This window comes from Lacerta agilis, chromosome 11 (assembly GCF_009819535.1).
Source record: "Lacerta agilis isolate rLacAgi1 chromosome 11, rLacAgi1.pri, whole genome shotgun sequence".
NCBI lineage: Eukaryota > Metazoa > Chordata > Lepidosauria > Squamata > Lacertidae > Lacerta > Lacerta agilis.
The window spans coordinates 11,966,447-11,981,263 of record NC_046322.1 but is presented as its reverse complement, the minus strand read 5'-3'; the positions used below and the strand labels follow the sequence as shown (position 1 = coordinate 11,981,263).

The window sequence follows — 14,817 nt, the reverse complement described above, 5'->3', positions numbered from 1 at the left end:
GCACTCAGGGCCGATTTCCTTGAGAATGGATAGGTTTGATCTTCTTGCAGTCCATGGGACTCTCAAGAGTCTCCTCCAGCACCATAATTCAAAAGCATCAATTCTTCGGCGATCAGCCTTCTTGATGGTCCAGCTCTCACTTCCGTACATTACTACTGGGAAAACCATAGCTTTAACTATACGGACCTTTGTTGGCAAGGTGATGTCTTTGCTTTTTAAGATGCTGTCTAGGTTTGTCATTGCTTTTCTCCCAAGAAGCAGGCGTCTTCTAATTTCGTGACTGCTGTCACCATCTGCAGTGATCATGGAACCCAAGAAAGTGAAATCTCTCACTGCCTCCATTTCTTCCCCTTCTATTTGCCAGGAGGTGATGGGACCAGTGGCCATGATCTTAGTTTTTTTGATGTTGAGCTTCAGACCATATTTTGCGCTTTCCTCTTTCACCCTCATTAAAAGGTTCTTCAATTCCTCCTCACTTTCTGCCATCAAGGTTGTATCATCAGCATATCTGAGGTTGTTGATATTTTTTCCGGCAATCTTAATTCCGGTTTGGGATTCATCCTGCCCAGCCTTTCTCATGATGAATTCTGCATATAAGTTTAGTAATCCATGCCAAATGGGCCAGAGAGACGTTGCACCACTGTAAAAATGCAAGAGAGAATCCTTGCATATCCAACCTGTCATTTAAAAAAATGGACATTTTGGTTTGTTTATGAAGAATAAAGAAATACCCCGGTAGCAGCATGACAGCTTTTGGTTTTGTATTTGAGTTGGCATTCATGGAAACTAATTTAGGATAGAAACTGCTAGGCAGAATGGGGAATTGTGTTTCAATCTCATTAAGCGCAGGAAAATGGAGAGGCACACACATAGGATAAAGCCATTAAGGAGGAAACAAAGTAAAAATGTATGAAGGTTGTTGCTGTACAGTCCAATAAGCGTCACCTAAATGCAAGGGGAATGGCATCCTATTCGAACGGAAAGTGCGTTTTATTCCCAAAACATTTCCTTCATCAACAACATTGTAAGGCCGAAACCGTGTAAACACTGACCTGTGAACAGGTACCAGAGGTTGTTTGGCTCCAGTGTTTCTATCTCACCCCTGCGTGCCGTCTTCCTGTGTCGTATTTTATAGCCAGTGATAAATCCATTTTGTGTGCCAGGAGGCGGTGGTAGCCAGCTCACTTTGATGCTCTGCAAAACAAAAACGGAAAAGCTGATTTTATTTTCGTAGAAGAGGTTTTATACATCAAATTATACACAATACTCACCTACACACACATTTATTTGACAGTACTCATTTGTACAGAGAGCTGTTGCCATTTTGTTTGTTTATTGCCCATGGCAGCCATTTTGTGCTGCCACCTTCGGTACTTTTATCAAAATAGAAGTACTCTTTAAATAATAATAATAATAATAATAATAATAATAATAATAATAATCATAATCATAATCATAATCATAATCATACAAACATGTAAAGGCCTAAAGCCAGCTGAAGTGTTAGCTTGTGTCAGACTGGTTCCACTTCAGACTCCGGTTTGGGGCTCAATATCATGGAAATTCTACTCAATCTTGATCCAGAGCAGAACTCCAAAGTATAGTTAGCAGAGTAAAAAACACATTGCAGGATTCCCCAAAAATAGACCAGAGGCCATTAGACCAGAGACTTGAAATAGATAAGTGACTGCCCCTCCATGCAAAAAAGGGAGATAAAGTACTTTTCTGTGTCTAAAACTAAACAACCATGAGATGTCCATGCTAGGTTCTGTTTTTTGTTTTGTTTTGCTTTGCTTTGCTTTTCATGTGGTGGGTTATGTTCATAGAGATGATTATTTGGTCATAGGAGCCTCTCCCTTACATGTTGTAATGTGGTGACAATGTGTCCTACTTTACAGAGGCTACTCCTCTGTTTGAAGGGCCATCCAGTCAACATCTGGTTTCAAAATGAGGAAACACAAGGAGGAAGAGCTGGAGGGGCCTTGAAGATGCCCATCAACAGTTAGCAGCACCCAGACAACAGATCTTAGCAGGCACACGCAGGACAACTGGGACTCAGCTACATTAGTCAAAAAACAACGTTTTGAATGCATTATGAACATTCAGCACAAGATGGTGCTGGAGAGCAAAAAAAATATTTCTGATTTTCCATATCGTTTTTCTTCTTCTGTTATAATGATTTAATTTCTGAGTTATTTATACTGTTTTCCTCCTGTGTGTAGATGCACTCTGGTTAGCCTTCCCTGCTACAGGGAGACAGACCGCCTTTCTGTTTAAGTTTATAGTGTCTATTTCTAAATGTGAAACTAATGGAACAATCAAACAGCACTTCAGACAAGTTTGTTTTGGATCCTGCTAGAATGCAGTCAATCATTAAATCAGTGATAACAAAACAGAAATTTTAATGTTTAATAGCAAAATATTTGCATCAGTTGCTGTGATAAACGCAATGCTGTTTCCACCACCTTGGATAGATAATAACATCAGGGAAAGCGGACGGTCAGTCAGGATTACAAGTTAAATTGGGGGTCAAGTGACATGTGCCAATGAATACACAAAATCGTGTCAGAATACTGCTGCTCCTTCAAAGCCAGTTAATAGCAGGTGTCAATGAATACTTTGCAAACATACTCAGTTTTATCAGTAGGAAGTTGATTAGTTCATAAATAAATATAAACTTTGGCACACACATAATTTATTTGCTCATTATAAAACTTGGGTTTGTGTATATGTGTTGCCTAAGATTTTGTTGCATGATACAATCTCAGCTGTGCTCTGTCTCTATGCTGGATGATACAAAGTGCCCTTATGGCTGAACAGACTGCATATTTCAATTCTGGAAATGGTTATTTTAAATGTGGGTTTAGTAGCCAGGGCTGTAAAGAAAATTGTAGGCAGATAATGCTTATATGAAAATGCAAATGTTCAAAAATAGCTTTAAAATGCACACCATAAGCTGAAGAGCAAACTTATAAAACACTCTTGAAGTACTATCATTTCCAGAGAGTAGCAACAATCCTATAAAAACCTAACATAAATGCAATCCTATAAAACAGGATTAAATGAATGGTTTTATTTAGTAGTTCAGATCCACCAGAGTCAATGAAAGCCCCAGTTCTGCAATGGATGGAACACCAACACTTCCCTGTGAAATCAATGAACTGCAGATTCTTGAGATGTTGAATCTCAAAGGATCAAAATAAACAATCTATTTCAAGTCCAAGTAGTCAAATAAACCACCGGTACTTCAATTCTCCTATGGAAATAGCCACAAACCACAACTGCTTACGTAATTGACCATTTCCCCCTTAGTAAGAATGGATACAGTACAGCACAGTGTTTGTTGTGGGGGTGGAAGGGAAAGGAGAATGTTAGCCGCTTTGAGACTCTTTCAGGTAGTGATAAAGCGGGATATCAAATCCAAACTCTTCTTCTTCTTCTCTTTAGCCACTCTGGAATAGAGGAACCTGACTGTGATTCCCAGTCCTGAACTAACTTCAGTCCAGAGCCACTTCCAGCTACTTCTGGCAACCCACAGCAGGTACGCAGTCTCTTTATGTGCCATTCATCCTAGACAGGGGCGGAGGAAGGGGGTGCAATAGGGGCACTCTGCCCCATGTGTCTTCACTGAGGGGGGGGTGACATTTGGCACGCCGCCCACCTGTGACTCCCAAGCCTACCCCAAGCTGTCGGGGGAAGTGGGGAGCTGCGCCACCTTGCCGACTGCATCGCCCCCTTTCCCATTTGTTTTGACAGCTGGGAGAGGCTTGCGAGTCGCAGGCAGGTGGCGTGCCGAATGTCCGCCATTGGCGGCTCGCTCCACCCCCAGCTGCAAGGCGCGCACGCTACTCCTCAATGTTCAGAACTGATAACGTCACCAATGATGGGCCTGGAACGAAGATCTTAGCGGCTAAATGAAGGGGTCCGCAGGGGGCTGGTCCACTATCCCTCAGACCTTGTGGGGGGGGCAGACTATATTTTGAAAAATAATAATGAATGAATTCCTATGCCCCACAAATAACCCAGAGATGCATTTTAAATAAAAGCACACATTCTACTCATGTAAAAACGCCAGGCAGGCCTCACAAATAACCTAGAGATGCATTTTAAATAAAAGGACACATTCAACTCATGTAAAAACATGCTGATTGCCGGACCGTCCGCGGGCCGGATTTAGAAGGCGATTGGCCCGGATCTGGCCCCCGGGCCTTAGTTTGCCTACCCATGTACTAATGCCATTCACACAATTGCTCAGTAAACTGTGGCTCAAATTAAGCTCTGCCTGAATCACAACGTGTAGAGTTGCACATTGGACGCATTCGTTATAAAACAGAGCTGCACATTTGCATTCATACAGATACAACGGTCATCAAACCTGAATTACGCACCGGACTAAGGCCAATTTCCTTTGGGAGGCTGCAGTACTTTCTGCACTGTCTCCGCTTTTCTTAATCAATACTATTTTAGATGTTGCTTTGGCTCTCGCGGAATCAATGGCAAAGCTGCAAGCGATGCTGTATCGTCATAAAGTTCTTAGGAGATAACAGAAAAGAATACTAATTACCCTACTCCAGACAGAGGGGCAGGGAAACCACCTTAAAACCCCATTACCTGGAGTTGTGATATATCACACCCCTTGATTTCCTAATAGGCCTTTTAGAAGACAATGCATGTGTTTGAGGAGAAGTGTATTTCCCCCCTAGGAAATTTTGCACATCTTACTAAGGCAGAAGCATTCCATGAGGCAAAGGGAGGCAGCCGATTTTAAAAGCTTTTAAAGATGGCAGAGTGGGAGACAAACAAATCTGACTCTATCAGGTACAATGAATTGATAATAGAGTGGCTGCCATTTCTGTTTTATAGAAAGCACTCCTCTATTCAAAGGTGACCATTAAAAAAAAAAATTGGAAGGACTATCTGATTTAAGTCTGGTTTCAAGATAAATAAAGGGGAGCAGCAGCAGCAGCCTCGACATTGCACTTCAATAGTTAGAAGCATCTGGACAGCAGACTGAGCAGGAAGATTTGTTGTAATTCTACTTAAATGATAGCAATTACTTCTAAATTTAAACGGCTCAGGACCGCAATACCTCAAGGACCGCCTCTTCCCACATGAACCTACCCGGACCCCGAAATCATCTTCCAATGCCCTCCTTCGTGTGCCTCCTCCTCGAGAGGTCTGAAGGGTGGCAACACAAGAATGGGGCCTTCTCTGCAGTGGCTCCCTGTCTGTGGAATGCTCTCCCCAGAGAAGTTGGCCTGGCGCCTTCACTATACATCTTTAGGTGCCAGGCAAAAATGTTCCTTTTTAAGCAGGCTTTTGGCTGATCCGATTTACATCCAAATGCCCTTTTTTAAAAAAAATGGGGGGCGCTATTGGGCTGTTTTATTTTTATTAGGTTTTGTCAGGAAACCCCCCTCCCCACGGCTGGTAGCATTCCAGGACCTTTTGCAGTACAGGGAACCACCCCCTTTGTTCACCAGTTCGTCATCCCCCTCCTCAGGAAGAAGCGATCATTCCTCCAGTGGGGAGGGGGAGTTGGAGGCAGGAAGTCGGCGCAGGGGCTGTGAAGGGATCGCAGAACCCGAGCACCAAGGGGAAAGCGGGGAACAGGGACAGCTTCCCGCGCCCCGAGTTCGCAGACAGGAAAGACGTGAAGGGGGAGGCGGGGGTTTAGAATCCCGCGCCTTTTTTGCTGGACCAAGAACCGGAAGGGTTCATTCCCGGACTCTGCGGAGGGATGAGATGGACGTTTGAACTTTTGCTCCACTGTAAATATCTGCACAATAAAGAACTTAGTTTTTAGAAGTTCTGCGTTCGGCTGATTTCTCATGAGCAACCACTGATCGACCTGACAGGTATCTTGTGATTTTCTGTCTTGATTTTATTCTGTGAACCGGTCTGAGACCCCTGGGTATAGGGCTGAATAATAATAATAATAATAATAATAATAATAATAATAATAATAATTTCATTTGTACATATAAGTTGGCATATGAACACTGGGGCAGATTTGTCTAACTGGTTCTGCAGAGCAGCACATGGGGAGATGAGAGGGGAGACTGTTCCTTGAAGCAAGCAGAAATGCTTCGGCTGATGGAGCGATCTCCTTGCCACTATGTTGAATTCCTCCTACAGTGGTACCTGACAGGGTTACATACGCTTCAGGTTACAAACTCCGCTAACCCAGAAATAACGCTTCAGGTTAAGAACTTTGCTTCAGGATAAGAACAGAAATCGTGCTCTGGCGGTGCAGCGGCAGCAGAGGGTCCCATTAGCTAAAGTGGTGCTTCAGGTTAAGAACGGTTTCAGGTTAAGAACGAACCTCTGGAACGAATTAAGTACTTAACCAGAGTTACCACTGTATTTTAAACAGATTCCAGACCCACCAAGTGTTCAAAAAGAAAAATGAAAATGAAAAAAAGAGGGAACGTCCTGTTTTTTCCCACACAAGTTCATGGTGGCCATTTGGGATGCTGCGATTTCTTGCTCTTGCCGCTCCCCAAGCACTCCCCCCCCCCACCGGAGCACATCCCAGAAGACGTGCATCTTGGTTTTTGAAATGAATAGGTTGGACACCGGGACAGTATAAGACTGGTGTCCTCTTCTTTTTGGTGCTGCACATCCACTTTCTTGGCAATGCACCACTGGTCGCCCTAACAGAGACTTTCCCGGTTCCAAAGCTTGATGAAATAAATGGAAACAAAACAGCATTCTTGGCCCAGCTCCCGTGCATTGCAACGAGGATCCTACAAGAAACCTTATTCGCGATTGTCTCTCACATTAATAAGTTGGGGGAGAGATCATTAGGAATTTCTTTTAAATCTCAGGCCCCAAAATGCTTCGGATCAAACTGGCCAAAATTTAATATTTATTCTCGTGAGGTTTGCATCCAGAACGTCATCTGACAGTCTTTCTATCTACCCTTGGCTACTTCTCTTCTGTGATTAGAAAATCACTGGTGAATCAGAAAGGGCTTTTTAAATCCACAATAACCAACCAGATTCCTACAGGATGCCTGAAGCAGGACATGGACACCATAGCTGTACCTCTTGCTGTCCCCAACTGCACCCTAAACAGCGGGCATTTAATAGCATGCTGCATCTGATACTGGTGGCAATACAAAGTAGCCTTCCATGACTACATCTTCCATGAATTTCTCTAATCCCCATCTATAGCCAGACAACTTGGGGGGGGGGGGGCATCAAGATATCTTGTGCAAGCAAACTCCACAGTTTAGCTATGTGACAAAGTACAGTGGTACCTCAGAAGTCGAACGGAACCCGTTCCGGATGTCTGTTCGACTTCCAAAACGTTCGAAAACCAAGGCACGGCTTCCGATTGGCTGCAGGAGCTTCCTATCAGAAGACGCAGAAGCCCTGTTGGACATCCGGGTTCCAAAGAACATTCACACACTGGAACAATCACTTCCAGGTTTGTGGTGTTCAGGAGCCAAAACGTTTGAGTCGCAAGGCGTTCAGGATCCAAGGTATGACTGTACAATTCACCTGCTCTTGAATCTCTCACTATTCAGTATCGTAGGAACGCCCATGTTCTCCGTGACGTAGATCATGTGACACCCTTCTCTCATGTCTCTTCCTATGTGCCTTTTTCTAAAGCCAGTCACAACCCTGAATACTGTAATTATTTAAATAATTGGGGACTTAGTTCAATCAATTTATCCACTTTAAGACTTTTCAGTTTCAATTTTGGACGCAATGGAACTACTTGTATGTATAGAAAAGCTAAGACTCATATGAGTGCCTCCTTGAATCAGTCCATCTAGTCTGGTATTTTTTACTCGGGCTGCAGGAACACTTTTGAGGTCTCAGGTTCTTTTCCCAGCTGCACCAACCAGCACCTTTTTGCAGAAGATGATGGAGAGTGGACCTGGGACCTTTGACGAAGATTGACAAAACCAGGCTCCAAAGCTACATCAAAAAATTTCCACTGTGTTAGTGGGCGGCAGCACGAAGGGGAAGGGGCATTTTTGCCAAATATTCTAGGATGGGTGCAATCGAAATACACCAATAGTTCAAGAAGAACATGAAGAAGAACATTCTCGGGGGGGGAGGGGGGTAAGAAAATTATTGTTTTGCCTGATAAATTTCGGCCCAGCTTTAAATACATCCGCCGTATTATCAAGCTAATTTTTCCTTTCCTAGCTGAGAAGACAAAAATCAATGGGTACTCCCCCCCCCCCGCAACCACACACTTTATTATTTCAAGCAGCAAGATGTTCTGTGTCTAGCATAACTGGAAAGTAATTGGTTTCACCAGGAACTTAAGCATCCTGAGGAGAAAGGAAGAGAGTGTGACGTCCTGACACGCTGCCAGGAGTGAGCTCTTTCAGCTTCTACCATGGGGAAGATCCATTCTAGTAGGTACCTGTTACAGCAGCTGTGAATCTGCTACAAACACCAGCTGCTGAGCGTCTGAGGAAGAAGCACGATATGCAAAATTCATATTCTTTGCTCAAGCTGTGGAAAGCTGATGTGTGTGTGTGTGTTCAGGGAGGGGGAGAATGTCACATAGCAGAGAATATGATGCATATCTCTGCTTGAAGCACCTTCAATCACCTGCTTCTCTCTAAATGAGCCACTCTATGGAATGATGTGTGTGCTCTCTCTTTTGTGTGTGTGTGTGCATATGAGAGAGAGAGAGAGAGAGAGAGAGAGAGATCATTTTGCTCATCCTCCACACCAAACTGTGGCCCTTTAGGAAGCGTTGGACTCCATCTCCTATCAGCTTCAGCCATAATAATAATAATAATAATAATAATAATAATAATAATAATAATAATTTATACCCTACCCAGAGTGGTTGGGGAAACTAACAGAATATTAATAACATGATAAAACATCAAACTTTTAAAAAAACTTCCCTATACAGGGCTGCCTTCAGGTGTCTTCTAAAAGTCAGATAGTTGTTTATCTCCTTGACATCTGATGGGAGGGCGTTCCAAAGGGCGGGTGCAGCTACCGAGAAGGCCCTCTGCTTGGTTCCCTGTAACCTCAATTCTCGCAGTGAGGGAACCGCCAGAAGGCCTTCAGCATTGGACCTCAGTGTCCAGGCTGAAGGATGGGGGATAGAGATGCTCCTTTAGGTATAGTGGACCGAGGCCGTTTAGGGCTTTAAAGGTCAGCACCAACACTTTGAATTGTGCTCAGAAACGTACTGGGAGCCAATGTAGGTATTTAAAGACCAGTGTTATGTGGTCTCGGTGGCCACTCCCAGTCACCAGTCTAGCTGCTGCATTCTGGACTAGTTGTAGTTTCTGGGTCACCTTCAAAGGTAGCCCCAAGTTCAGCACATGGCAGTAGTCCAGACCACTGCATAGCCAGTGGTCAGGGATGATGAGAGTTGTAGTACAGAAGCAGGGCTCCGCTTGTGTCTACTTACTGTGATCTCAATTCTACTTCTCACTTAACCAAAATGGCACTGACCGCACAAAAGACAGAGGTATCAGCAGATTCAGCGATACCCCAAAGTTGAAGAATTGTGCGTGCATTGCACAAACATATATATGTGCTGTCCTTTAATTATTACTTTAGCTGGTCTATATACCACTCAACGTTTGAAGGAGGGGACTCTAAGCAGTATATAAGTATACTAAAATATAGCAAATAAAAATCAGAGAAGCATTACCAAAAAAAAAAAGGAACAAAACCACCAGTCGTCAGTTAAAAACAATACAAGCAGCAAACGAACAAAAAACTCATTGGGGTTTAGAAAAGGAAGAAACCCCAATGGGCAACAATGCCAAAAGAGCCCAAAGAGGACTGAGCATATTCAAGCACCACAAAATGCAGACTAACAGTTGGGTATAATGGGGTGAGGGATGGAATTGAACATCAATGTGGAGTGGCTGGCTGGCTGGCTGCAATCCACACTGCAATATTTTGTTGCCGAACCCACGTATACGTGTGTGTGTGTGTGTGTGTGTGTGTGTGTGTCATAGCTGCCAACTTTTCCCTTTTTTAAAGGGAAATTCCCTTATTCCGAATAGGATTCCTCGCAAGAAAAGGGAAAAGTTGACAGCTATGGTGTGTGTATGCAGGAGTGCTAACTTGGCCCCGTGACCGTGGATGCCCGGGACTGTGGGTGCCATGCACCATGCATGGCTCTGGCACCAAATTTTGTGGGTGCCCATCCCTTTCATGGAGAATTTTGTGGGTGCTCAACCACCCAAGGCCCCAGGGAGTTGGCACCTATGTTTATATGTGTGTATGTGTATTGTTGTTGTTTTTTAAGCACTGTCTATGGCATGAAAGTACATTCCATCAGATGCAAAAAAAAAATGTCCTCAGTCTTTCAACTGCACATGATTTCTCATGTATATGACTTGAGGGTGCAGGGATCAAGCATGTTAATGTAAAAAGCAATGGATCACAAAGCTACAGAAAGAGCAACCTGTAGATGTGCCACTTCCAAAATGAATTGCAGAAATTCTCTTTAACTTCCGTTCAACTTCCAAAACATTCGGAACCCGTGTTGGAGGTTCTGGTTTGAAAGAACGTTTGCAAACCGGAACACTCACTTCTGGGTTTGCAGCGTTCGGGAGCCAAAACGTTCAACTCGCAAGGCGTTTGACTTCCAAGGTATGACTGTAATTGGAAGATGGGAAGAGAGGACCACTGGGCAGAGTCTACCGATGGAAGATATCCATGCATCCACCCTAAAACCCAACATGTACACTGCAAATTAATTTGCTAAGCATGCCTGAGACCACTTGCAGTTGCCTAGGATACAAGCATTTTCAACTTCCGAAACTATGTTGCTGTTTTTGCAAAACATTCTCTGAGCGCTCTCCTCTCTCAATCAACAAAAAGAAAATAATTATCTTTGGCTGTCACTTTTAAAACATTAAACCCTTCCAGGCAGCATCAGACTCAAAGCGCAAATTCTCATTTCCATGTTTCAATGTTTATCTTCCACAATTATTTTCATAAATAGCTTATATGTTAAATAACACTTAGTACTGTCAAATTATTCAAGCATTAAAAAATAATACACTGGGAAGAGAACTAAACACACCAATCCATACATCTATGTCACATGACTAAAGAGAGAAAGGGGGAGGGGCTAAGGGTTCGTTCCTATCTACACTTTCTGTCCTTCAACTCTCATTTAATGGTTCAAAGATGAACACATGAATTGGCTCTATTGAAGAAATTTGTTTTAGAGCTGATGTGAAGCAATACTGAAACTCCTTGGGGTTCCTTCCAACTCTATGAAATATCTACCTCTAGTAGATATTTGGCCAGCATTAACACATGGGAACTCACCACCACTTGATTCCGTACGCCACCTTCTGAGGACTATTATGCCCTCAGAACTGTGCCCATTAGCACATTAGCTGTCAGTGCAGCTCTGTCTACCAAGTATTGTTAGGTTCTGCTGGGATAGAATCATAGAATCATTGAGTTGGAAGGGACCCCGAGGACCATCTAGTCCAACCCCCTGCAATGAGGAATATGCTAATGTGTAATACGGGGATCGAACCTGCAACTGTGCCGTTATCAGCAATACACTCTCTAACCAACTGAGCTATGTCTCACTCAATGACCTAGCTACTGCATTCTGTAGCAGCTGCAGCTTCTGAACTAAGCCCAATGGGAGCCCCACAAACAGCTTGTTTCAAGAATCTGATCTTGAGGCTTGCCAATGTCAGAACCACAGTGGCCAAGCTATCTTGGTCCAGGAATGACTGTAGCTGTCTTACCAACCAAAACTGGGAAAAGTCACTCCTCACCGCTGAGGCCACCTGCGGCTCAAGAGATGCAGAGGTCCTCCCAATTCTTTAGCTTACTCGGCCTCAAGTTTAACAGGTCCAGTTTGCAGCTTCCAAAAGGCTATCAGCATGCGGTCAAATTAACCTCCGGGAGGGCTGGGCAGACACAGATACAAACAACAGCTTCCTGGCAAGAGAGTAATCCTATCATTGTCTAATGCCTGTCACATCAGCCATGTAATGGGCCTGGCATTTGCCAGCAGCAGACATGACTTCCACAGTAAATCCGTCTGCTACGCACTCCCTATTAGCATGTAAATAAACCCATTAAAATGCACGTGTCCATTTAACAACCCATCAAGACAATCCTGGTCTGGTGCATCAGTTTTTAGTCTTCCATCATATGGAGGGCAGGGGGGCATTATGAGAAAGGGTTTAGGGAAGATCGTATTTCTCCAAGGCTGCCTCTCTGAGATGCCAAAGTTCACTTCTAAGAGGACCCTGTGGCTTTCGACCATTTTGAGGGCCACAAGCAACTGTCAATGCCTCAGTCCTGTTTTCAATTACAGCCAGGAGAGTGATGCTTTCTAAACTGATGCACAATTAGCGGCTATCATTTTAATTACGGATGGCACCCGTTGTGATTACTTAAATGATAGCTACACTAGGGCCCTATGATTAAGGGTTTATCTAACGAGGGGCAAAACAATGCCAAGGCAATTAACCTATACAAATTCAGATGAGGAGCAAATCTCTAAAACATTCCTTCCTTTCTTTCCTTTTAAGAGGATTTCCATTTTAAACAAGGTGGATACACTATTCCTTTAATCCAGAAGTACTGATATGAAGGGGACAGCAATCACCATAATGCCACTAATCACTTGCCTCTCTATGGGGTAGGAAAGTCATTTGAAATAAGCCAATTGTCCATCAGGACAAAAGGCATATCAAGAGAAACTCCCAGCAGATCACCCTGACTTCTAATCGGTTTTATTAAATAGTTGTGCTTTGGCAGAGGGAATGGTTTTGTGCTTTTTCGCTTTCGCATTTCACTTTTCTGCCACAATAGGTTCTTCCTGTTTATAGCAACTTTCTGGTGTGTGCATGAAGAAATTCAGTGAACTGTGAAAGCTGCAGAATGATTGGTGCATTCTCTTCAGCATTTTGGCTGGGAACAGCATTCACTGAACACTTTCTGCTGGCATTCTGACCATTTACTCTTCATACCTAAGCGTACGACATGCCCCAGAGGAATACTTGATTTGCACACAAAAAAACCAAACATGCTTTCAGTGTTGTGGCTCAGGGGAATCTCAGGCTTGGGGACAAAACTCCCAAAGATACGCCCCTCACCAGCCCTGCTCTGAGCTTGTCATCATCATCATCCTCATCATCATCATCTGAACAAAAAATACAAAATAAAAAAAAAAATCCTTCCAGTAGCACCTTAGAGACCAACTAAGTTTGTTCTTGGTATGAGCTTTCATGTGCATGCACACTTCTTCAGATGCCATCATCATCTTACTTACTGATTGATTGATTGATTGATTGATGGATTGATTGATTGATGGATGGATGGATGGATGGATGGATTGATTGATTGATTGCAATAATGCCATTTGCTTTTTGCGATGGAAACACACATGCGATAAAATGGCTTGTTTTTTTGAGCAACAGGACTGCAGCATAATAGAAAGAGTCACATCCATTATTCTGTCTACTTTTGGTAACCTGTAGGTTTGGAAACTTCAGCTAGTGCAGAATTCAGAGGCTAGGCTGCTCCCTGGGGCAAGTCGGTCTGAGCACATAACATCAACCCTGGCCCAACTCAAAGTGCTGGTTTGGACCTATGAACCCTTCAATGGCTCAGGACTGCAATACCACAAGGAACACCTCTGCCCATAAGGGAGTCACTCCAACAACCCCATAGCTTTCTGCCAGATCCCTAAACTGGGTTAATCTCAACTATGGCTAGTTGAACTGTACCATATGTGTAATCCAGGGTTTGTAGTTGGCTTGATTCCACTATCCATAGTTAAAAGACTCACCAAAGTCCAGGTTCAGACATTGCAGCAAGTTATAGTTATTTAAAATAGTAGTGAAAACCGCTGGACTCTTCTGCCCAGCCTTACCAGAGATGGAGAAGGGAGGGGAGGCATGTGGCCAGGGAGAATGCTGGGTTCTTTCTCACAAACAGGACTGGTCACCATGGTTGAGCACCTTCTGAGAGCTCACATTCCAGTAACAAGCACCCCCTGGACCAGTTCTTCCTAACATCACTGCAACTTGCATATTCATCTGTCTCTCACCAGAGATGGAGGCACTTGCCAGATAGAAGAACTTATTGGTTCTCTATTTGGCAAGTAAACAGGTGGCACAACAGATAATGGTGGTAAAGAGATGGCCTCCTGAAGGAAGCATGGAGGGAGTCTTGTCAAAGGGTCCTCTAAAACTGGCACTGCTCATAACAAGCCATGGTTTACAGTTACAAGGCCAATGTCTCTTTTGGCTGCCAGAAATGCTACATTCTCTTTCAAAGATGTGATCTTCTGCTTGCACCGAAGAAGCATGACCATCACATTTTAAATACTGCCTGTACAGCTTCCTACACTTCACCCTGCCCAAGGCTGTTCTCACATATACATTTTGATTCAACTCTATTTGTTCCTTTGCCTTGAGCTCCCTTCTCTTTCAAATCTATAAAATATTGTATCCTTAAAGGAGACCCCCCCCCGGGCACCACATACCGTCCCTGACTGCAGTCGACCATGAAAACACAAAATCTTTACTAATGATTTTCCTTTTGATCTCTCTATTTCCCTCTTTAGTTTTGTTAAATTCTAGGGGGCCAGAAGGTTTCTGTAATTATCAGGAGATTCAGCGATTGGGCTTACAGGAGAAAGGAATATGACCGGAAGTCACCAGAGAATGTAGCACATTGCATTGATTTTTATAGGATTAATGGCCAGGGTCATTCAGGCATAGGTCTTAAAATTTTGCACCCTGTGGCATCTATTTAATTAAGTTACTTTTTATTCCACGACACATGCACTAACATTAAGCAGAGTGCTTGAAAATCAAGA

The 14,817-nt window shown here is 43.5% G+C and overlaps 1 protein-coding gene across 1 annotated transcript in view; it reads right to left on the bottom strand.

Annotated features, from left to right (window-relative positions):
* Positions 1-14,817, bottom strand: part of DCC (DCC netrin 1 receptor) — a 912,686-nt gene that overhangs the window by 158,929 nt on the left and 738,940 nt on the right. The window contains exon 13 of the mRNA XM_033163905.1: positions 1,053-1,194. Within this exon, the coding sequence (XP_033019796.1) occupies positions 1,053-1,194 (142 nt within the window). The remainder of the gene's footprint in view (positions 1-1,052; positions 1,195-14,817) is intronic.